Here is a 25,499-nt window from a genome sequence, read left to right as displayed (position 1 = left end):
AAGGAAAAAGCAAACGGAGAAAGAATGAATCAGATTTAGCTTCATGAAGCAGCCAGAGCCGTACAAAGTAAACAATACCGGTGGCTTAGCAAAAACGGCGTGTGAAAAATGTGCCAAGATGGCGGCATGTTTCAATTACTGTGTGTAGTAATGTATTAGAAAACTGATCAATCTGTAATGAATTTATCAAATGCTATATATGTTTCTGCTTCTACTTCAGTAACATAAGATTAGAACTCCAACTATTGGGGTCCGCTGAAACACGGATGGAAATTTTCTTTATTTAGACTGGCGTTTCAAACACCAGTCTTCATCCTGACTTTGTGTAAAATGCGCCAAATTCATCAAGAGGCGCGGGTCTCTTAATAAATGTGGTGCATCTATAACTGTGCACCAGAAGTTGACATCTATGTTTGCTATAAGTAGGCGCAAATTTACGCTTTAATTTATGCCAATCTCTGGTAGAAATTGTAGAAAATGTGTCGGGCCGATTGTAGCCCCGCCCCATCCCTTAAGCCCACCCATTTTTCTTGGTACTATTCAAAAGTGACGAGAGGAGTGAAGTCGCAAATTTTAGTGCAAATATGGTGTGCTCCAAAATTGGTGACTTTTCTACACCGCTAAAGTTGTGTAAATAGTTTAATAAATTTGCCCGTTTCATCTCTTCACAGTTACTACTACTATCCATGCCACTTTTACTGGCATACCTTTTGTGCAGCGTTTGGATCCATATTCTGCTGTTCTTTCAGTCGCTGCTCCTGCTCAAGAATTCCTTTCAAGTGTCCATTTACCTGAAATATTCAGACATAAGTGCTCAATCAAAATAATTAATGTTCCTATTTCCATAACAACAAAGAATTAAATAAGTATTGGTATAACGTCGGGACAAAAAATACAGCTCCACTTCTCTTTAAGAAAAAAAAAAACACACACAAAAGAACACAAAAGAAAAAATACTGGTATAGTATACATGTATCCTGATCATCTACACAGGACTACGCTATTGCTTCCGGCAAAACAACGGGTCCGATGCACAACAGACAAAAACGGAAACCATGGGCACCTGATCCGTTACCATTGAAATCAATGGTGATGGAAAGGGAAACCTCTTGTTTCCGTCGGTGTCAGCTTGTGTCTGCTCAGGATCCTGTTCTGACGGAAACCTCTGACAGAACGTCAAAACGGGGCCACAACGCACATGTGAACAAAGCCGTAGCTGCATGCAGGGAGTCTGTGCTCATACACTTTTCCCCTGCAGTTCCCATGCCACTATTTATTGCATTTTTTTTTTATTTCATGCCTCCATTCGAAATCTGAAGCACAGTGAGGTACAGAATGGGCCCTTAGATTTCTAAGGGTGCGGAGTCCTAAGAGTTCTTTTAAAGGGGCGATATGGGCGTGAAAATAAGCGCCGATCAACGAGACAGGTAGTCAAAGCAACGATAGGTTTTGTATGGGGACTAGCGAACGTTACTACATTTCCATCATGTCTGAAGTAGATCTCCCGGTTTACACAGGCAGTTGCGCTGCCGACTAGTGACCGTTTTATTGCCCGCATAAACGAGCCAATCAGCCGATGAATGAGAACTTGCTGATCGTCGGACCGTGCAAAAGTACCTTAACTCTGCTAAGGCCTTATTCACACAAACGTATTTCACGTCCGTGTGATGTCCATTAACCCCTTAATGACCAGCCTATTTTAGACGTTAATGACCAAGCCATTTTTTACGTTTTTTCATCGCCGCATTCCAAGAGCTATAACTTTTTTATTTTTGCGTCGACATAGCGGTATAAGGTCTTGTTTTTTGCGGGACAAGTTGTATTTTTTAATAGCACCATTTTGAGGTACATATTATTTATTGATTAACTTTTATTAACTTTTTTTGGGGGGGAGATAGAAAAAAATCTGAAATTACGCCACACTTTTTTGCGTCCTAAATCTACGCCGTTTACCGTGTGGTATAAATAACACAATAAGTTTATTCAGCGGGTTATTACGATTGCAACGATACCAAATTTGTATCGTTTTTGTATGTTTTACTACTTTTACACAGTAAAAACGTTTTTTTTTTCAAAATTATTTGTTTTTGTGTCTCCATATTTGAAGAGCCGTAACGTTTTTATTTTTTCGCCGATGCGGTTGTATGAGGGCTTCTTTTTTTCCGGGAAGACTTGTAGTTTTTATTGGCATCATTTTGGAGTAGATGCGACTTTTTGATCACATTTTTTTAAAGTCAGGACTCACAGAAAACAGCAATTTTTCCGTCGTTTTTTATTTAATTTTTTTACGGTGTTCACCATGCGGGTTAAGTAATGTAATAGCTTTATAGTCGGGGTCGTTACAGACGCGGCGATACCAAATATGTGTAACTTTTTAACTTTATTTTGTTTTTTTTATAGTAAAGCAGTTTGTAAGGGGAAAAAGTGGGTTTTTCATTTTTTTTTTTCACATTTTTTTTTAATTAACTTTATTAAACTTTTATTTTTTATTTTTTTACTAGTCCCACTAGGGGACTTCACTATGCGATGGTCCGATCGCATTTATAATACACTGCAATACTTCTGTATTGCAGTGTATTACTGCCTGTCTGTTTAAAACGGACAGGCATCTGCTAGGTCATGCCTGCGGCATGATCTAGCAGGCATTCATTACAGGCAGACCTGGGGGCCTTTATTAGGCCCCCGGCTGCCATGGGAGACACAGACACTCGGTGATCGTATCGCCGGGTGTCGGTGGTATGAGAGGGAGCTTCCTCCCTCTCTCCAAAACCACTCCGATGCGGTGCTCGCTATTGAGTACCGCATCTGAGGGGTTAAACGGTTGAGATCGATACTAATATCGATCTCACCCGGCAGAGCAGGGATGCCCCCAGCCCTCAGCTGCCTCTGGCAGCTGAGAGCAGGAAGATTTGACAGCTCCCTGCTCTGCTTACTTATTCCGATGCCGCAACGTAAAAAGTCTATGGCATCGGAATAAGGCCCGTTAGTGACCGACGTAAAAAAAGACTATGGGCCGGTCACTAACGGGTTAAAATAACTGACAGCACACTGACCAATGCAATTCAATGGGGCTATTCAACACACGTGTTTTTTCACAATGCGTGTGTCCGTTGCCTGAAACTCACCACATGTCCTACTCTGGTCAGTTTTTGCGGATCAGTCGCCCATTGAAATTTATAGGTGTGTGAAAAAAAAACAAAAAAAACGGACAGCACACAGATGACATCCATGTGCTGTCCATTTTTCACGTATCAGCTGCTGAAGAAATGCAGAGAAAAAAAGAAAAAGTAAAACCAGGAAGTGCTCGCAAATGGAAAACACGGACAAGAAAAACGGATGACACACGGAAACCACACTGACGCAACTCGGACATTGATATGCAGGAGGAACGGCCCCTTTTTTTGCAGACACAAATCGAACATGCTCGTGTAAATTGGGCCTAAGCCTCAGTTAATACTAACAATGAATGGAAATGTGGCAATCAGCTATAGAAATTTATTTTCCATCTTCATATAAACATGACATCGAGATTAAAGTCTACAACCTTGGAACAATCGCACTGATGGTAAATCTTTCATATAAAAAAGACAAATGGTAAATAACGGCTTGTTAAAGGGAACCTGGTAATGTACATACAGCGCCCGCTGTATTAGAGGTTCTTTTTTAGCCAAAATGCTGAAACGGACGGTTTTGAGAGGGGCATGTTTAGGATACTAGTAGGTGGTTTAGTGGCCTAAAATCTAGTGACAGGTTCCCTTTTATGTGACACCAAAGAAACAATCTGCAGACAGTTTACGATGGCTACCATATGTCCAGGGAGAGAATGACCATTGCTCTGCTACATCAATGGGCCCATTCCCTAGGTGATTCCATTTACACATTGAATTTGCACAGAGGTGTTCTGCAGGAGGGGGACAATAGGAACTATACACAAGTCAATAAATAACTATACACATACCAGATGTCATTTTGTCCGTAGCTCCTATATTTGTGCGGGTAGAATTCGGTTTTATAACCAATGCATTGTAATCAGTGCGGACAGCTGGAATGCTCATAGTAACACAAACAGGATTCACGTCTATAGAGTAAACAGTGTTACGACAAGCTGTCCAGGAATAACAGGCTTACCATTCAACTATAAATAACTGATCCAGGTGGTAACGCACAAACCTACTTTAATTCTGCGCCAAGAAAATAAGATGTGGTGTTCGTAAACCAGTAATGCTGCAAAGTCCGTCTGATATTCAACACAAATGTTATAGGAAAAAAGTGTTTGCGTAGTTGGAAGTTTATCGGTGTCTTGTCTTCATAGTGTCAGCAACCAATGTTTGAGGACAACTGTGTAAACCACCGGCTAAGAGGATTATCTACTCTAACATAGCGGTGAGTAGAAAATATCAGATGCCAACACTTGTAAAGGAGAAGACTGAATATTGGAATTTGACGGACAGTTTGATAACATTGGTAAATCTGACATTTATCAAAACCGTACCTTATATTATTGTCACTTTTATCTCAGGACTTTGCTGTGGCTACATTATCCCTTTCAGGACCGAGTCTATTTTGGCATCCATTTTTCTAATCAGTCATGTGTCACTTTATGCGCTAATAACTCCAGGATGCTTTTACTTATTTAAGTGATTCTGAGATTATCCTAACACTTTGTACTTTATGTTAGAGGCTAAATTATACAGGCATCATTTTTTTATTTAATTTTCTTCAGGACGTTATAAGGCGTATAAATTTACTAGCAGTTTTTCAAATAGTCAACGAAATTTGCAAAACATTTTTTTTAGGCCCCACCAGTTTTGAAGTGGCTTTGAGTTAGAAACCCCTCATGAATCCCCTCATTTTAAAAACTGCACAGCCCAACGTATTCAAAACAGTATTTAGGAAGTTTGTTAACCCTTAAGGTGTTTTACACGAATAAAAGCAAAGTTGAGGTGAAATTTACAAATCATTTTTTTTTTTTTTTGCAGGTATTTAATTTTAATGTTTTTATTTTAGAACCACAGCAGGTGTTAACAGAAAAACAGAACTTAATATTTATTGCCCAGATTCTGCAGTTTTCAAAAATATCCCTAGTGTGCTACGTGACTGAAGCACACGTCACAGAAATGACGGAGAACCATGTGGATTTTGACGCCTCCTTTCCATTAGGATGTTTTCCAGGCACCATTTCATGTTTGAAGAGGCCTGGAGTTGCCCAAACATTAGATACACCCAAAAAGACCCAATTTTGGAAACTACACCCCTGAAGGAATGTATCTAGTGATCCAGTGAGCATTATGACCCCACAGGTGTTTCATAGAATTTATTAGAATTGGGCCTTGAAAATTAAACATTTTCTTTCCAATAATATGTAGTATTAGCTCAAATTTTTAATTTCCACAAGGAATTCAGGAGAAAATGCACCCCAAAAATTGTTAGGCAATTTCTCCCGAGTACGGCAATACCCCATATGTGGTCATAAACTGCTGTTTGATCACACTGCATTGCTTAGAAGAGAAGGAGATCCATTTTGCTTTTGGTGCACAGATTTTGCTGGAATGGTTTTCTGATGCCATATCGCATTTGCAAATGCAGTTGAGTGCTAAAACTGTCTCGATTCAAGAAACTACACCCCTCAAGGATTCATCTGGGGTGTAGTGAGCATTTTGACCCCACAGGTTTTTCAGCAAATTTATTAGAATTGGACTGCAAAAATTGAAAATTATATATTTTTGGGCAATAATATGTAGTTTTAACTCAAATTTTCACAAGGATTTTAGGAGAAAAAGCACCCAATTATTTGTTACGCAATTTCTCTTCAGTATGGTAATATCCCATATGTGGTCACAAACAGCTGTTTGGATATATGGCAGGGCTCAGAAGGAAAGGTGTGCGATTTGGAGCGCAGATTTTACTGGATTGATTTCTGGGCGCCATGTTGTATTTACAGAGCTCCTGAGGTACCAGTAGGGTGGAAACCCCTGAGAAGTGACTCCATTTGGGAAACTACACCCATTGGGGAATTCATCTAGGGGTATAGTGAGCATTTTGACCCCACAGATTTTTTTGCTCAATATATTAGAATTAGGTCATGGAAATTTAAAAAAAAAACAAAACACTTTTTCCAATAAGATGTCGTTTTAGCCTTTCATTTTCACAAGGACTATAGGAGAAAAAGCGCCGCAACATTTGTAAAGCATTTTCTACAGAGTACAGAAATTACCCATATGTGATCGCAAACTGCTGTTTTGGCACACGGCAGGGCTCAGAAGGGAAGGAGAGCCAATTGGCTTATTGAGCGCAGATTTTGCTGAATTGTTTTTTTGGGGCCAAGTCATATTTCCAGAGCCCCTGAAGTACCAAGTAGAAATTCCCCAGATGTGACTCCATTTTGGAAACTATACCCCTCAAGGAATTAAATTAGGGGTGTAGTGAGCATTTTGACCCCACAGGTGTTTTATATATTTTATTAGAATTGGGCCGTAAAAATGTATATCCGCATTTTTTTTCGAATAATATATAATTTTAGCTCATTGCGCAAATCCCCATATGTGGTCGTAAACTGCTTGGACACACATCAAGACTCTAAAGGGAAGGAGTGCAATTTGGTTTTTAGAATGCAGATTTTACAAGATTAGTTTTCGGACAGAATGTTGCATTGCGCTGAGGTACCAGTACAGTGGAAACCCCTGAAAAGTGACCCCATTTTGCAAACTACAGCCCTTGCAGAATAAGCTGTCGTTTTTAGTGATACCATTTTGGGGTACATGTGATTATTCGATCACTTTTTATTAAATTTTTTGGAATGATAGAGACAAAAAAAAAACTGAAATTCTGGGCAAATTTTTCATTGTTTTTTTTTTTAACGGCGTTCACCGAGCAGTATAAACAACATGTTAACTTTATTCTGCGGGTCGATACAATTACGGTGATACCAAATTGATATATATTTTTTGGGGTTTTCATTTAAGATATCCTTAAAACGGTTTTCCCATCAGAGACATTTATGACATATCCACAGGATTTAATAAATGTCAGATAGATGCGGGTCCCAGCGGGCTACACAGTTATCGTGATTCATGGTCGGGAATCACATGCTTGGGCCACAACACAGAGAGGTAGTACAGTGTTTAGGGGGCCCCCGTTCTAGAGATAGGTGTGGGTCCCAGAGGTGGGACCCGCATCTATCTGCCATTTTTTACATATCCACAGGATATGTCTCTGATGGGAAAACCCCTTTAAATGGACATACCCTTACACCCAGGTGCGCAAACGGGTTAAAGATGCAGGGATACTGCAGTGTTGGGTCGGAGTATAACTGGCACTGCTGCTTCAAGTTGTAAGCACGTGGGTGTATTAACCCTTTAATGACAACCCTATTTTGGGCCTTAATGATAGAGGAATTCCCTATGACGCGGTCCAAAGGGCATCCCCCCCTTATCATTTTCCTCTTGAATGCTGCGGTCAGCTTTGATCGTAGCATTCAAGGGAATAGCACCGGAGAGTAGAGAAGTTTCTCTGAACTTCGCCGTTACAGCTGGGCTGCGGCTGTGTAATACAGACATTGCCCCGCTCCTGACAATAAGTGCGCGCGATTAGCATGGTGATGCGGCCGGCGCTCCGCTAATGAGCGGCGGCGCAGGCACTGAAGACAGAACATGGGGCTGTATTACACATGTATTACACAACTGCAGCCCCGCTCTAACAACATTCATGTGTTACTATACTTAGCTGTACGGCCGCTCAGCGTAGTATCGAAATACATAAATTAATGGCATTCAACTGTTTGAGGGTGCATGGTATCGAAACTGTATCGACATTTCGATGCATTGTGCAACCCTAGTATATAATAACAAAATGACTTTATTCTGCGGGTCGTTATGATTACAGTCAAATCAAATCTTTTTTTATCTTTTACTACTTTTGCACAATAAAAACGTTTAAAAAAAATAAATAAAAAAAAGGAATTATTTTTGTGTCTCCATATTCTAAGAGCCATAACTTTTTTATTTTCCCGCTGATGTAGCTGTATGAGGGCTTATTTTATGTGGGATGACTTGTAGTTTTATTGGTACCATTTTGGGGTACATAGGACTTTCTGATCGCTTATATTCCCATTTTTTGGAAGGCGGGATAAACAATCTATTTTTTACTTTCTTTTTAGTTCCACTATAGGACTTTACTATGCGATTGTTTGATCGATTTTATAATACAATGAAATACTTCTGTATTGCAATGTATTATGCCTGTCAGTGTAAAAATGACATGCCTTCAATTAGGTCCTGCCCTTGGCATACACTGAAAAGAAGCCTGGGTGCCTTTATTAGGCCCTTGGCTGCCATTAAAACCATTGGTACCCCGCAATCACGTCGTGGGAGTTTCCGATGGAATGATATAGGAAGCCACCTTCCTCTAAAACCACTTAAATGCTGCGGTCTCTATTGACAGCGATATCGAAGGGGTTAAATGTGTGGGCTTAAACGTATCTTCGATCTCGCCCATTAGAGCAGGAGCCCATGCCGGGCTTATGTCACAGCGCCACTGTGACATAATTACTCTTAATAACCGCCGTGAAAAGTCATATGAGCGGTCATTATAGGGTTCAGCTCTATGTGCAGGAGCCAAATATACAGAGCCAATAAAGATCTGATCCTGTCCTGTGGATCTGGATATACTTTCCAAAATCAATACTGTCTATCAAGAGGAAAAGTCCATGTGGTCGACAGAGCAGGCAGGGTCAGTGAGCAGGGCTTATGTTAAGTCTAGGTGCTCTGGATATCCCTTACCTTATTTATCCAGTACATGACAGCATCTTCAATGTCATAGGGTAGGTCCGCGGTCTGGAAGAAGGGCGAGTACTTGTGGACGCATGCAATGACTTTTTCTATGCTGACCATCTCCACTGTGTACGCCATCATTAAAGTGTCGATCATTGCAAGATGAGCGCTCTGCATTAAAATAAAGATCATTATAAAGACTATTACTTATAAAACAAGATTATTATAGAAAAAGGCAAGTTAAATAACGTACAGACACCTTGAGCAAATGTGCATTAAACATGGTCAATACGTAGACACAGGTCCCAGGGCTTTCTTCGGTAGAACACTTTGAAAAATCATTTCCATCTCTACTTACTTGGATTAACAGGGAATCTAAAATTTAATCATAAGCAAAAAAATGATATTTGTGATGGAATAATAAAAATCTATCCTATGAAATGTATTCAAGGCATGATCTAGTTCCTAGTAAGCACTAGGCCATGCTGTAGTGCAAAGGTCAGCAACCTGCAACACCAGTGTCACAGCCGGCACGTGGGGCATGGTTTGCTGGTATACCAGTGTCCAGCGCTGTTGTCTGCTTGGCGGCACTGAACACAGGGAGAGAGACCGGCGCTTCATTAAGCACTTGGCGGCGCTGATCACCAGGAGAGAAAGCAGTGCTTCATTGTGTTTGTAGCTGCTGAACACTTGGCAAGCACATAAAGCATCACTACTCTCTCTCCTGGTGATCGGTGCCACATTAACCACTATGTAAATGTAAAAGTTAGCAGCTCTCTCTCCTATATGCACACCCCAAGCTGTTCAGTACCTGTGGTCTCTCCTACGTGCACCCCCAAAATCTGGTGTTCAATAGCGGTGGTCTCCCCTATGTGCAACCCCCACAAGCTGGTATTCAGTAGCCGTGGTCTCTCCTATGTGCAGCTCCCCAAGCTGGCATTCAGTATCCACAGTCTCTCATGTGTTCAGTTCCCCCTAGCTAGTGTTCAATAGCCTCGGTCTCTCCCATGTGCACTACCCCAAACTGGTGTTCAGTAGCCCCGGTATGCACCACAGATGGATCCTGTTTGCAAAGAAAGTCAGGGACAAGGGTCACACTGAAATGGAAGTTTAAGGACCTTATTAATTGTTTCATGTCACTTACGTGGTAACAGTTTATATTACATAACTTTCATGTTTGCGTGGCACACTGAGTACTTCATCTTTGATTTATTTTTTATATCGGCACGCCATTCAAAAAAGGTTGTCTGCCTCTGCTGTAGTGAATGACAAGGGGATTATAATCTAATCTTTCTAATACGGTTGTTAGGGTTTTATGTGCAGTATGTGTTAAATGCATCAAGTGTAACAATCTCCTTCTCACCTTCATCTAATCTCTCCTCACAGTGTCAGTTCCCTGCTGCATTGTAATACCGCATGTATGGTCAGAATATACTACAGCATCCACAAAAAGTTGGACCAAAAAGTGGCTTTCATATTAACAGAAAAAGTTTAAATTACATAAGGGTTTGTATATTTTCATCTCGGCCGAGCGTGCACGTGTATTTGGGGGAGTCGGGAGGAGTAGCTGACGGCCGAACAAGTGTTTGGCCAACAGCTATTGTAGGTGTTTGCAGCTTTAGGCCCCACGCACACGACCGTTTTTTCATCCGTAATTACGGACCCTTTCATTTCTATTGGCTACGGACACCTTTCAGTATTTTTAATGAGGGGTGTCCATGCTGACAATATTATAGAACTTGTCCTATTCTTGTCCGTAATTACGACACGGACTCTCCCATAGAAGCCTATGGGCACTTCCGTAAATACAGACGGCTACGGATGGGAAACCGTAAACCGTCCGTATGTACGGAAGCGTTGCTAGGCAACATGTTGATGACATCGTTTGCAGTCTCACTCTTTTTTACGGATCCGTATATACAGATCAAATACAGACCGTATTTAAGGACACTTTTCCATATATATGAATGAATTATGGATGACTACGGATCCGTATTTACGGATAGATGAAAATACGGTCCTGTGCATGGGGCCTTAGTATTGACTGAGCACAGCAAACAACACCTGTTAGGAAAAAGTAACTCCTATGCAAAGAGGAGGACATTTATCCAAACAACTGCGACGCTATAGGACCCCACTGGTTTGCTATTAAAAGGAACATTGCCTACCAAGCAGAATAGATGGACATTATCATTTAAAGTGCATTATCTTTACACATACTGCCTAGAGAACAAACTAGGCCCTCTTCACATCACATTTTGTTGCTTAAATTTAGCATATATACGCTAGAAGAAACTCCCAACGTAAACGTAAGAGGTGACGTATGCCTAACAGTGGCATTTATCACACATAAAGCTATTACGGCATTCGTTTACGCCATGAAAAGCTACTGTGAAGCTAGAGTCGTTTAAGTTTAACAAAAACTTGTGACATGCCATACAGTGGCATATGTCACCTATAGACTTCTATACCGCACTGTATATGTTTATTTTTTACAGGATCGCATTGTATAGAATAGCGTAGTCTACTACGCTATTCCATACCTCAAGAAAAAAAAAAGTTTAACTGGACAATACCAGCCCAACGGAGGCCAAATGGACACTCACTTGGCCTCTGTCGAGCGAATGGAGCCCTATGTACACGTTGAGGCCAAGTTGGCATCAGCATTCATATTTCAGTTTTTTTGGCCCGCACAGAGGCCTGAGCGCAACCCCTTTGAACACCTTTGAGATGAACTAGAACTTGCAAGCCAGGCCCTTTCGCCCAACTTCATTGCATTCAGGTATTTCATTCAGTCCCATTGCCACAGGTGTATAAAATCCAGCACCTAACCATGCAGTCACCTTTACATAGATTTGTGAAAGAATGGGTCATTCTAAAGAGGTCACTGAATTCGAGCGTGGTACTGCTGTAGGATGCCGCTGTTGTAACAAGTTAGCCCTTGTTACAGGGTTTCAAGGCCGGGTGACGGCCGTTCATAAATCGGCCGTCACCTGGCTGCAGTAGGAACAATAGACCCCTAATGGGGCTATTCACACGACCAATTTATTTGACGACCCGGGAAACCTGGCCATCAAAAAATGGGACATGCCCTATTTTCGGCCGTTTACCCGGCCGCCCATAGAAGTCTATGGGGCCGGGTAATACATGGCCATCACCGGAATGTGTCCCGAGTGATGGCCATGTATTCAGTCGCTCGCGCTCTCTCTCTCTCTCCTCCTCCTCCTCACAGTGCAGAGTGCATGTGAGGAGGAGGAGGGTCTTTTTTTGCTCCCTGTAGGAGTCGGAATCCCCAATCCCCGGCCGGGGATTTGGGATTCCGCTACAGGAGAAGTGAGCGACTACACTGTCCATATATGGACACAGCGACGTCACTCACTTCTGAAGCGGAATCCCCGACTCTATGGCCGGGGATTCCGCTACAGGAGAAGTGAGTGACTACACTGTCCATATACAGTGAAGGAAATAAGTATTTGATCCCTTGCTGATTTTGTAAGTTTGCCCACTGTCAAAGACATGAACAGTCTAGAATTTCTAGGCTAGGTTAATTTTACCAGTGAGAGATAGATTATATATATATATAAAAAAAAAAAAAAAGAAAATCACATAGTCAAAATTATATATATTTTTTTGCATTGTGCACAGAGAAATAATTATTTGATCCCTTTGGCAAACAAGACTTAATACTTGGTGGCAAAACCCTTGTTGGCAAGCACAGCAGTCAGACGTTTTTTGTAGTTGATGATGAGGTTTTCACACATGTTAGATGGAATTTTGGCCCACTCCTCTTTGCAGATCATCGGTAAATCATTAAGATTTCGAGGCTGTCGCTTGGCAACTCGGTTCTTCAGCTCCCTCCATAAATTTTCGATGGGATTAAGGTCTGGAGACTGGCTAGGCCACTCCATGACCTTAATGTGCTTCTTTTTGAGCCACTCCTTTGTTGCCTTGGCTGTATGTTTCGGGTCATTGTCGTGCTGGAAGACCCAGCTACGAGCCATTTTTAATGTCCTGGTGGAGGGAAGGAGGTTGTCACTCAGGATTTGACGGTACATGGCTCCATCCATTCTCCCATTGATGCGGTGAAGTAGTCCTGTGTCCTTAGCAGAGAAACACCCCCAAAACATGTTTCCACCTCCATGCTTGACAGTGGGGACGGTGTTCTTTGGGTCATAGGCAGCATTTCTCTTCCTCCAAACACGGCGAGTTGAGTTAATGCCAAAGAGCTCAATTTTAGGCTCATCTGACCACAGCACCTTCTCCCAATCACTCTCAGAATCATCCAGATGCTCATTTGCAAACTTCAGACGGGCCTGTACATGTGCCTTCTTGAGCAGGGGGACCTTGCAGGCACTGCAGGATTTTAATCCATTACGGCATAATGTGTTACCAATGGTTTTCTTGGTGACTGTGGTCCCAGCTGCCTTGAGATCATTAAGTTCCCCCCATGTAGTTTTCGGCTGAGCTCTCACCTTCCTCAGGATCAAGGATACCCCACGAGGTGAGATTTTGCATGGAGCCCCAGATCGATGTCGATTGACAGTCATTTTGTATGTCTTCCATTTTCTTACTATTGCACCAACAGTTGTCTCCTTCTCACCCAGCGTCTTACTTATGGTTTTGTAGCCCATTCCAGCCTTGTGCAGGTCTATGATCTTGTCCCTGACATCCTTAGAAAGCTCTTTGGTCTTGCCCATGTTGTAGAGGTTAGAGTCAGACTGATTAATTGAGTCTGTGGACAGGAGTCTTTTATACAGGTGACCATTTAAGACAGCTGTCTTTAATGCAGGCACCAAGTAGATTTGGAGCGTGTAACTGGTCTGGAGGAGACTGAACTCTTAATGGTTGGTAGGGGATCAAATACTTATTTCTCTGTGCACAATGCAAATAAATATATATAATTTTGACTATGTGATTTTCTTTTTTTTTTTTTTATATATAATCTATCTCTCGCTGGTAAAATTAACCTAGCCTAAAAATTCTAGACTGTTCATGTCTTTGACAGTGGGCAAACTTACAAAATCAGCAAGGGATCAAATACTTATTTCCTTCACTGTATATGGACAGTGTAGTCACTCACTTCTCCTGTAGCGGAATCCCCGGCCATTTCCTTCATGTATGGACACAGCGACGCACTCACTTCTGAAGCGGAATCCCCGACTCTATGGCCGGGGATTCCGCTACAGGAGAAGTGAGTGACTACACTGTCCATATATGGACACAGCGACGTCACTCACTTCTGAAGCGGAATCCCCGACCCCGTGGCCGGGGATTCCGCTACAGGAGAAGTGAGTGACTACACTGTCCATATATGGACACAGTGACGTCACTCACTTCTGAAGCGGAATTCTCGACCTGTGGAAGGGAATTCCTCTCCAGGAGAAGTCAGTGACTACACTGTCCATATATGCATTGCATTACCTGCAGAGGGCTTGGTGGCCGGGGATTGGAGATTCCGACTTCTACAGGGAGCGTAAAAAGACCCTACTCCTCCTCATATGCACTCTGCACTGTGAGGAGGAGGAGGAGAGAGAGCGCGAGCGACGGAATACATGGCCATCACTCGGGACACATTCCGGTGATGGCCGTGTATTACCCGGCCCCATAGACTTCTATGGGAGCCGGGCGGCCGGGTAAACGGCTGAAAATAGGGCATGTCCCATTTTTTGATGGCCAGGTTTCCCGGGCCGTCAAAAAATGGGTCGTGTGAATAGCCCCATTAGGGGTCTATTGTTCCTAATGCAGCCGGGTGACGGACGATTTATGAACGGCCGTCACCCGGCCGGGAAACCCTGTCGTGTGAATAAGGGCTTAGTGTGTGAAAATTCTTCCCTTTTTGATATTTCACAATCAACTGTAAGTGGTATTATTGCAAAGTGGAAGCGTTTAGGAATCACAGAAACTCAGCCACGACATAAAGGACCATGTAAAGTTACAGAGCAGCATCGCCGCGTGCTGAGGCGCATAGTGCATAGTCACCAACACTCTTATGATTCAATAACTGCAGAGTTACAAACCTCTGTGCCAACTGTAAAGTTTGGAGAAGGAGGAGGGTTAATGCTATGGGGTCGTTTTTCAGGGATTGGCCTACGCCCCTTAGTTCTAGTGAAGGGAAATATATATGCTTCAGCATACCAAGACATTTTTCATAATTCTATGCTTTTCGGGAACAGTTCTGAGAAGGCCATTTCTGTTTCAGCATGACTGCGCCCCAGTACACAAAGCAAGGTCCATAAAGGCATGGTTGGGTAAATTTGGTGTGGAAGAACTTGACTGGCCCGCACAGAGCTCTGACCTCAACCCCCTCAAACACGTTTGGAATAAACTAGAAGGGAGATTGCAAGCCAGGCCCTCTCGTCCAACATCAATGTCTGACCCACAAATGTTCTTCTGGACTAACGGGCAAAATTTCCCACAGACACATTCCAAAATCTTTTAGAAAGCCTTCCCAAAAGAGTAGAAGTTGTTTTAGCTGCAATATCGTGCGGGGGGGGGGGGGGGTTCGGGGGCGGGACCAAAACCATATTAATGCATATGGATTTTGAATGGGATGTCATAAAAGCTCCTGAAATATAACAGGTTCTGGTATAGGAGAGAGTATCACTATAATATAACTGGTTCTGGTACAGGAGAGAGTATTACTATCAATATAACTGGTTCTGGTACAAGAGAGAGAGTATTACTATAATATAACTGGTTCTGGTATAGGAAATAGTATTACTATAATATAACTGGTTCTGGTACAGGTGAGAGCATTACTATAATATGACTGGCTCTGGTACAGGAGAGAGTATTACTATAAATATAACTGGTTCTGGTATAGGAAATAGTATTACTATAATATAACTGGTTCTGGTACAGGAGAGAGCATTACTATAATATAACTGGTTCTGGTACAGGAGAGAGTATTACTATAATATAACTGGTTCTGGTATAGGAAATAGTATTACTATAATATAACTGGTTCTGGTACAGGAGAGAGCATTACTATAATATAACTGGCTCTGGTACAGGAGAGAGTATTACCATAAATATAACTGGTTCTGGTATAGGAGAAAGTATTACTATAAATATAACTGGTTCTGGTACAGGAAATAGAATTACTATCAATATAACTGGTTCTGGTATAGGAGAGAGTATTACTATTAATATAACTGGTTCTGGTATAGGAGAGTGTATTACTATAATATAACTGGTTCTGGTATAGGAGAGAGTATTACTATAATATAACTGGTTCTGGTATAGGAGAGTATTACTATAATATAACTGGTTCTGGTATAGGAGAGAGTATTACTATAATATAACTGGTTGTGGTATAGGAGAGAGTATTACTATAATATAACAGGAGAGAGTATTACTATAATATAACTGGTTCGGGTACAGGAGAGAGTATTACTATAATATAACTGGTTCTGGTACAGGAGAGAGTATTACTATAATATAACTGGTTCTGGTATAGGAGAGAGTATTACTATAATATAACTGGTTGTGGTATAGGAGAGAGTATTACTATAATATAACAGGAGAGAGGATTACTATAATATAACAGGAGAGAGTTTTACTATAATATAACAGGAGAGAGTATTACTATAATATAACTGGTTCTGGTATAGGAGAGTATTACTATAATATAACTGGTTCTGGTATAGGAGAGAGTATTACTATAATATAACTGGTTGTGGTATAGGAGAGAGTATTACTATAATATAACAGGAGAGAGTATTACTATAATATAACTGGTTCTGGTATAGGAGAGAGTATTACTATAATATAACTGGTTCTGGTACAGGAGAGAGTATTACTATAATATAACTGGTTCTGGTACAGGAGAGAGTATTACTATAATATAACTGGTTGTGGTATAGGAGAGAGTATTACTATAATATAACAGGAGAGAGTATTACTATAATATAACAGGAGAGAGTATTACTATAATATAACAGGAGAGAGTATTCTATAATATAACAGGAGAGAGTATTCTATAATATAACAGGAGAGAGTATTACTATAATATAACAGGAGAGAGTATTACTATAATATAACTGGTTCTGGTATAGGAGAGAGTATTACTATAATATAACTGGTTCTGGTATAGGAGAGTATTACTATAATATAACTGGTTCTGGTATAGGAGAGAGTATTACTATAATATAACAGGAGAGAGTATTACTATAATATAACAGGAGAGAGTATTACTATAATATAACAGGAGAGAGTATTACTATAATATAACAGGAGAGAGTATTCTATAATATAACAGGAGAGAGTATTACTATAATATAACAGGAGAGAGTATTACTATAATATAACTGGTTCTGGTATAGGAGAGAGTATTACTATAATATAACTGGTTCTGGTATAGGAGAGTATTACTATAATATAACTGGTTCTGGTATAGGAGAGAGTATTACTATAATATAACAGGAGAGAGTATTACTATAATATAACTGGTTGTGGTATAGGAGAGAGTATTACTATAATATAACAGGAGAGAGTATTACTATAAATATAATTGGTTCTAGTACAGGAGAAAGTATTACTATAATATAACCGGTTCTGGTATAGAAGACAGCATACTTAAAGGGATTTTTTTTGGTTGTGAATCGTGGCGAAACCCTGGCATTTTGCTGCAATTTTTGTAAAACCGCACTTTTACCACGATTTGCAGAAAAAAAAAAAAAGGCATTTAAACTGCGACGTGAGAACCAAGCCTTATTCATCTAGTAACTTAAAGCACATATCCCAATTGAAGAGGACTTGTCACCTGCTCAAAAAACTGCAGTTCACATCTTAGGCGCCTCACAGATTCTGATGATTTTTCTTTTTTTCTTCTAGCCCCCACTGTTCCCGAGATATCGGAGCCATTAGTTCTGGTGTCCGATATGCAAATGAGGCTTTTGACTGTCAAGTGGGCAGTTACCCCTTATCAAGTGACAGGTGTTACCCGCCCACTTGACAGTCAAAGGACGAATTTGCATATCGGGCACCAAAACTAGTGCCACTGATATCTCATAAGCGGTGGGGGCTAGAAGAAAAAAATAAAAAGCTACAGAATCTGTGAGGCGCCTGCAATCTAACGGAGATGCTAGCTGCAGTTTTTTTGGTAGATGACATGTTCTCTTTAACACATATTATTCAGTACTAGTGTTGGGGTGTATTCACACGGGGCGGTTTGACCGCGTCTTTTGTTACACAGCCGAAAACCGCACTGTTCTACTCTACCTGTCAGCTATTGCTAAGTAGCGGTTTGCAGGAATCTATAACTTGCACACAACATTTTCTCTAGGAAAAGGACAGCCACCTAGCAACAGCGCACATCTCTCCCTCCCACTTTCAGGCCTGCCATTACTCTCAGATTTGCGTCCACCTGCATAATAGAAGTATAACCTGTGAGAGTTCATAGAAGTTACATTTATTTCTAACTGCAGGCACAACAAAGGCCCAAACGCAATGGGGGAATGTTGTCAGCTTTTCTATGCCAGTTTTCTGGCGTGGAAAAGTCGCAAACTACTCAATAGTCACAATTTGCATGTGTAACTACAAAAAAAGCCACCCCAAAAAAGCTTATGAAAAAAAAGCATACAATTCACGGCTGTTCTTACAAGCCACAACAAAAGTGTATGTGCAGGAATTCTTTCAATTACTTTTTCATCCTGAGCTTTCTGGTTCATGAATATAATTTTGGAGCTACATGATTGCCTACTAGGACACATGACTGACCAGACAAGTAGAAAAAAAGGAATAAAGTGGACTATCGGAATACATCCACACGTAGTGTAAACTGCTGAATTTCTGACTGGATTTTCTGTGCGGAAATTCCGCAGCATTTTTGCAATAGAAATTGACATGCTGTACATTGAGAATCTGCTCCGCAGATCAATTTCCGTACTGCTTTTCTGATGTTTTTTTCGCAGAATGTGAATGAGATTTGTTCAAAATACATTTTGCCGTGCCATGACATTTATCAAGGTAAGGGGCACAGCACGGGCCACTAAATTACTATAACCCAGAGTGAATTCTATGCCACCTTGGAGCTGGCATAGATTTTCACTATAATTTACTCATGTTTACAGGCGTATATTATAATAAATCTGTCGGGTCGCAGTGACCCCGCCACTTTGGAAAGGGCATGCCCAGGAACAAAACCACATGGCTTATTTACGTGAAATAATACACATCCAATTAGAGGTCTCAAGTAAGACACCGCTAAAACGGTAAGTTCTTGATAAGACTGATGTTCTCCACCCGCTCTGTTCATGTGAACTGCGACCAGCCGGCTGCCCTGGCAGATGCCGTAAAGTTGCATTCTGCAGAACACATAGGAAATGAGTTCACTCCCTTTTACTTACATTACCCCCAAAACGTACATTTACACGAGCAGATATCTGGATAAGCGATCTTAGATACGATTGAGAAATCGAATAGAAGTTAGAGACGTATTTACACACAACATGATCATCTCAACAATAGATAAAAATGTATTGTTTGGTCGCTATTTAACAACGTCACATCGGCCATCAATAAAACGATTCATGCAGTTTTGCTCTCAGCACGGAACCTCCGTCAAATTACTCTAAAATGGATGCGGTTTTTCAGCGCCATTTTCGGCTGCACAACAAAACCGCATTGTGTGAATACACCCTTAAGTGAATATCGTGCACAATTGCTCGTTAGCGTTCGAATCCGCTCGTGTAATTTGGCCTTAAATTGAATACAAAATAAAAAAAATCCAAGTGAATACAAAAGGGTGTTCTCTCTATGCGGTTTTCGGCACGAACCACAACAAAAGCATTGAGTTTTGCGCAAAAACTGCGGCAAAATAGCATGTTTTTGCAGTGAATCGGGACAAAAAAAATTATTTTAACTGTGAGGTGAAAACCCAGCCATAGAGTTTTCCATTTTGTTTGCTGGTGTTTAACCCCTTTGTTTGCTGGTTTTAATCCCGACATCCGGAGTGTATATATATATAGCGCACCTCAGATGGGGGGGGGGGCGGAGCACGCTCCATAGAAGCGTGTTGGCTGTGTAACGGGCAGTATCCCACTCAAGCGTGTTCCTGCTTGTTTAATTAAATACTGCGGTCAATAACAACCACGGCATTTAAATTGTTAGAAATGGGGTGCCACTGGTTGGCATGGCAGCCTGGGGGCCTGATGAAGGCCCCAAGGTCTGCCATCTTTGTACTCCTATGAAGCTCCATTATAGGAGCAGAGCAAGAAAAGTTGTTCTATTCACAGCCCCGATCTCATAGGAGAGTGTCAGTATAATGACAAAAAACCCTCTTTTCCCATTCCCACCCAAGCACAATGTAAAAATAAAAAATTAACATAACTGGTATTGCTGCATCCGTAAAAGTCAGAACTATTACAATATATCATTATTTAGCCCGCACAGTGAACGCCGTAAAAAATGTAACTGCCAGAATCGCTGTTTTTCGGCCACTTCATCTCCCACAAAAAAATGGAAAAAAAAGTGATATACGAACGTGATATACGTCCGTGCAACGCGCGTGATATTCACGTGCGTCGCACGGACCTATGTTAGTCTATGGCGCCGTGCAGACTGTCAGTGATTTTTGCGCAGCGTGTGTCCGCTGCGTAAAACTCACGACATGTCCTATATTTGTGCGTTTTTCGCGCATCACGCACCCATTGAAATCAATGGGTGCGTGAAAATCACGCGCAGCACACGGAAGCACTAACGTGGGACGCGCGTGATTCGCGCAACAGCAGTAAAAAGTATGAATGTAAACAGAAAAGCACCACGTGCTTTTCTGTTTACAAACATACAGAGTGTCATAATAATGGCGGCTGCGCTAAAATCACACAGCCGTGCATCATATGGTGATGACACACGGAGCTGTTAAGTGCCTTTTACGCGCGCAAAACATCGCGTTTTTTGCGCGCGCAAAACGCACACGCTCGTGTGAATCCGGCCTAAGAAGATGGAAAAATCAAAAAGTTGTGGCTCTCGAAATGCAAGGAAGAAAAATCTAAATAAACAGCTCAGTACTTAAAAAGGGTTGTCCGGGCATGGGGCGATTTTTCATAAGGATAGGAATAGGTCATCAGTATATAAATCGGTGGGGCTCCGACACCCGGACCCCCGCACTGATCAGCTGTTCCAGCTGCCTAGGACACTGGATGTCCATGCCGGAAGCAGACAGATTCAGTCAGAGTATAGCGGCCGTGCTGCAGTACTCCTAGTCAAGTGAACAGGAGCAGAGTTGCAGTACTGCAGCACGGCCACTACACAGTGTACGGAGACATCTGCTTCCGACACCGGCCACTGCATAACATCCGGTGCCTGGAAGCAGCCGGAAGAGTTGATCAGTGCGGGGTCTGGATGTTGAACCGCCATGATCATATACTGATGACCTATTTTGTGGATAGGTCATCAGAATGAAAAGTCGCCCCATGCCCGTACAATCCCTTTAATTTCCAAAATAGGCCGGTCTTTATTAAAAAAGCTGTAGCTGTTAAGCCCTGTATCGATATCCACCAGTCTGTCTCCCATGAATCGGCTGTTCATCTCAGATTTGGATCGGCACTGTACTGACGGCAGAGAATCAGTCATGTCATTTCCCAGGGTCTACAGGTTTTTTTTATATCTATTCTTTATAAGCTTCTTCCGCCCCAGAAGACTATGTTTTTACTGCAATTTTGGGTGGTCATCTGAAAGAAGGCCTCACTGTAAATGCAAACTAAGAAATGTTATCTCTTTCAATGCTAAAACAAATGACCGCTATATCTTAGGGAGTTTTTACACACTATGGGGGGGGGGGAATATATTAAGACTGGCATTTCATATACCAATTTTAATATAAAGTGCGCAGGAGTGAAATGCGTTTGATTTATTAAGACGTGCACACCTTATAATGTATTAGGCACATCTCTGGTTGTCGGTGCGACAGAAAAGGAAATATACGCCAGCAGCGAGCTGCACAGATTTCGGCTATAATTTAAGCCAATGTCTGGTGTAAAGTATAGTGAATTTGTGGCCACACCCCATTAAGTTAGGCCCCACCTACTATAACAAGTTGCAGAGACAGCATAAAATGGCAAAAAGTCGCAAATTATTTGGCAAATATGGCGTGCACCTTAGTTTGTCACTTTATTACACTATAATGCTGGCATATAGCCCTGTATAAATTCCTGCCTATATGAATTTGTCGGAAAAACGCAGCAATTCAGTCCACTTTCTGCAGCAGGAATGGACAGGCTGCGGTACGGAAAAAAAACGCACCGCAGGTGAATTTCTGGACAGTGTGTGGATGAGATTTGTTGAAATCTCACCCACTTTGCTACTACTGTATTCTGCTGCGTATTTTCCGTCCGCAATAACGGACGGAAAATACGCAGCAATTCCGTTACGTGTCGACAAGACCTTAATCTTACCTTTTTCTGCGGGTCATCACGATTATGGCCATACCAAATGTATACAATTTTTTTTATGTTTTACTACTTTTGCACAATAAAAACTTTGTAGTTGTAGTTTTCATTGGTACCATTAACGTTTATTCCTTTTTTGGGAGGGGAGGGGTCAACAGAAAATTGCAATTCCGCCACTGTTTTTGTTTTCACCAAACAGTATTTATAATGTGTTACTTTCATAGTATAGGTTGCTACATTTGCAGCACTACCAATTATGTATACTTTTTTTCGTATTAAAATGTTTCTCTATAAAGTATTTTGTAAGGCGAAAAAGAGTTTTCCTGTCCAATCACATAGATGCCGAAGTCGCTATTGACCACGAAATCTGAGGTATTAAATGGCAGGAGTTGGAGTTTTCTTCGATTCCTCCTGTTGCAGCAGAGTGTCAGCTGCCCCATTCATGCGCCATACATTTACGCCACTTGGCGCTACCACATAGCAAGTCGCCATGGGGTTTCAGTCTATAGCAAAGTATTGTAAAGTCTACAAATACAGCGTTTGTTTGTTTTTTTGCGTCAATGAGGTTTTTTTTAAAAAACTCGGAATGCTCTAGGTATGGCTTTTTTTTCTGGTGTATTTTCCACAGGCTTTTCTTCGAAGACGCATGTCGTTTTTCATATGCATTTCAAAGTACTGAACAAAAAAAAAGTGTTATAAAAATATCTCTCTGGACCAATGTCAATGTAGTCATTGTGGTGTCCGATCAGGGAGACGAAATAGGGAAAAAACACAGACTCATTAAGGGTTAACAAAGGGCCTGTAGATCCAGAAGTGCAAACAGAAGCGGCTTGTTCCCGTCCATGTAAACTACAGGGAGTCACCAACCATTCCAAACATACCAGTGCGCCTGCCCAACATCCGAACACAAGCCCCTCCGGCTGCTCCTTGTCTCCATTAACCCTATTATGGCTCCTGTTCCTTTTCGCTTTGTAATACCCACAGTAGTTTTGCTGGGCTTCTGCCAAAGGAGCCCACTCCTGCTGACTCAGGAAATTATTAGCATTTTTCAGAAATGACGCAATAACTGGTGCCCTACAAGATACATAAAGTGAAGAGAGAGTAACTCACGTACACGTTTCTAAAATTAGACCACAACAGTTCTTTGGTTACCCTCGAAATATTTCTTACGTATAGATATCATACAATGAATGCAATGAAATAATGCGCAATTCTAGGCTCCTGATCCTGTGTATTCATGTCCTACAATCCTGTATATGCTTGCTGCAGTTAGTGTTCTCCCCCAGGGCAAATAAAAGTGGTTATCTCATTCTCCATTGTAACAGGTCAGCGTTTCCATTTGATCAGCAATCCTGACGTACATTATGTTCAATGGACTATATACACCAGGCAGGAAATACACGGCCCGGCCAGCTCATCCGCAGATTCACGAATCGACAATTATTCAATGGAACAAGGCAATAGAGATTTGTTATAGATATAAATAAGCAGCATCAGACATAAAATCCCTCATTCCTCCCAACATGTCCATCCATGACAAGTAAGTAAAAAACATTTTCCAACAGATAAATTTTCCAAAGAAAATTTGGCAAATAAAAATATAATGTTGGCATTGTCCTAAATAAAATAAAAAAATATTCTTAATTCAACTGTTAAGTGCTACAATTGTAGTGATAACAAATAGTAATTGCAAAAAAGCTTTAGGAATGTCTAATACATTTTCAGATCAATTGGATAAATTTCCGTAAAGGGGTTTTCTAGTCCCTAAAAATGTATGGCCTAACCTCCTTGAAGTGAATGGGAGAAGGCTGTAATAGTGTGAACTGCTGCTACATCTGTGACAGCAATTCACAATACGAGCAGTGACCGGAATGAAGGGGAAGCAGCGCTCGTGCGCTGCAGGCCCCTTCAAAACAGCTGATCGGCGGGGGTCGCGGCCATTGGAGCCCGAGCGATCAGCTATTGATGGCCTATCCTGAGGATAGGCCATCAATTTTTAGGGACTGGAAAACCCCTTTAAACTATGAAAAAATATCTGGTCACCAGAGACAGGAAAATTACTACCAGATCTGCAGAATCACCTTAAAGGTCCTTTTACATGACCCAATATGGGACCTTAAAACGAGTGCCGATCAATGAGACAGCTTGTCATCCGACGCTCGTCTGATCCTTTCACAAGGGAACAATTATCGGTAACGTATGAGGATAAACAATTTTTACTACGATTGTTCGTCCTATTACATTTACATCATGTTGGCAGTACAGACCAGCGAGCATTTTAATGGCCGCATAAACGAGCCGATCAACACTCGTTTGCCCAATCACTGGCCCATGTAAGGGCTAGTCCAAACGGTGGATTTTGCATAGCGAGTCCCGCCGCAGAACTATTACTGCCGATGGCAGGAAGATTCCGCCTTCCCATTGACATCAATGGGAGGTTCAGACGGAATCTGCCCAAAGATCGAGGAGGACGCTTCTGTTTTCTGCTAGCTGAAATAATCAGCTAGCGGGAAAAAGAAGCGCCTCACTCCCGTTGAAATTAATGGCAGGCAGAATTTTGCGACAGAATCCGCCGCAAAACTCCTAGCCTTAACTCAAAATCACCGGAGTGAACATTTACCTAAACTGATATTATACAGCTGACACCACTGTGATCTTCTGAGATGAAGCAAAGCAAGGAAATGTTCACAAAGACAAATCACTGAGGGTCATACACATTAGATAACAGTCAACTTCAACATGCCCGATCCTTTTGTTTGTAAGGAGATAAGGATCTGTCAGAGGTGTCTGATCGCAGATTACTCCCTTTTTCCTATTGAGAAGGCATGCACGCTCAGCTGAGCCCAGCGTGCATGTGTATAGGGGGTGTCAGCAGTAATAGCCATCGACTAAACGAACATTCGGCGACAGCAAGCTATAGTTCGTAAGTAAGACCTAAGTAAACTTGAAACAAACCAGTGTACCCATAATGTTTTTTTTTTCTTATTATCTCCAAAATTCTGAATAGATTCTTCAAAATACATACTTATTGGGGTTAGAGATAACGGAAAATTACTTTAACGCAAATTTGCTATTTTGATTGGTAAGATGGAGTTGTTTTCATTGGTAAGGTAATATCATCATTAGCGTTTGTTTTTTTGTACATGAATAGTCTTAGGGCTTATTCACACGACCGAAGTAAACGTCCGTGTGACGGCCGTTAAAAGAACGGCTGTCACATGGACGCATGTATTTCAATGGGGTCATTGACATGGCCGTTGTTTTAATGGACCGTGTGAAGGGTCCGTGGTAAAATAGGACATGTCCTATTTTCTTCCGTTTTCACGGATCCCTCAATAGA

General features: G+C 41.5%; 1 protein-coding gene across 2 annotated transcripts in view; it reads right to left on the bottom strand.

Annotated features, from left to right (window-relative positions):
* The window catches only part of CAMSAP2 (calmodulin regulated spectrin associated protein family member 2), a 107,361-nt gene that overhangs the window by 47,952 nt on the left and 33,910 nt on the right, over window positions 1–25,499 (bottom strand). For both annotated transcript variants that reach the window (XM_075833394.1, XM_075833395.1), the window contains exons 3-4: window positions 8,778–8,939; window positions 708–791 (exon numbers count right to left, since the gene is read on the bottom strand). In XM_075833394.1, coding sequence (XP_075689509.1) covers window positions 708–791; window positions 8,778–8,939 — 246 coding nt within the window. The remainder of the gene's footprint in view (window positions 1–707; window positions 792–8,777; window positions 8,940–25,499) is intronic.

This window comes from Rhinoderma darwinii, chromosome 7 (assembly GCF_050947455.1).
Source record: "Rhinoderma darwinii isolate aRhiDar2 chromosome 7, aRhiDar2.hap1, whole genome shotgun sequence".
NCBI classification, from domain to species: Eukaryota; Metazoa; Chordata; class Amphibia; order Anura; family Rhinodermatidae; genus Rhinoderma; species Rhinoderma darwinii.
This window is presented reverse-complemented; position numbering and strand designations above follow the sequence as displayed.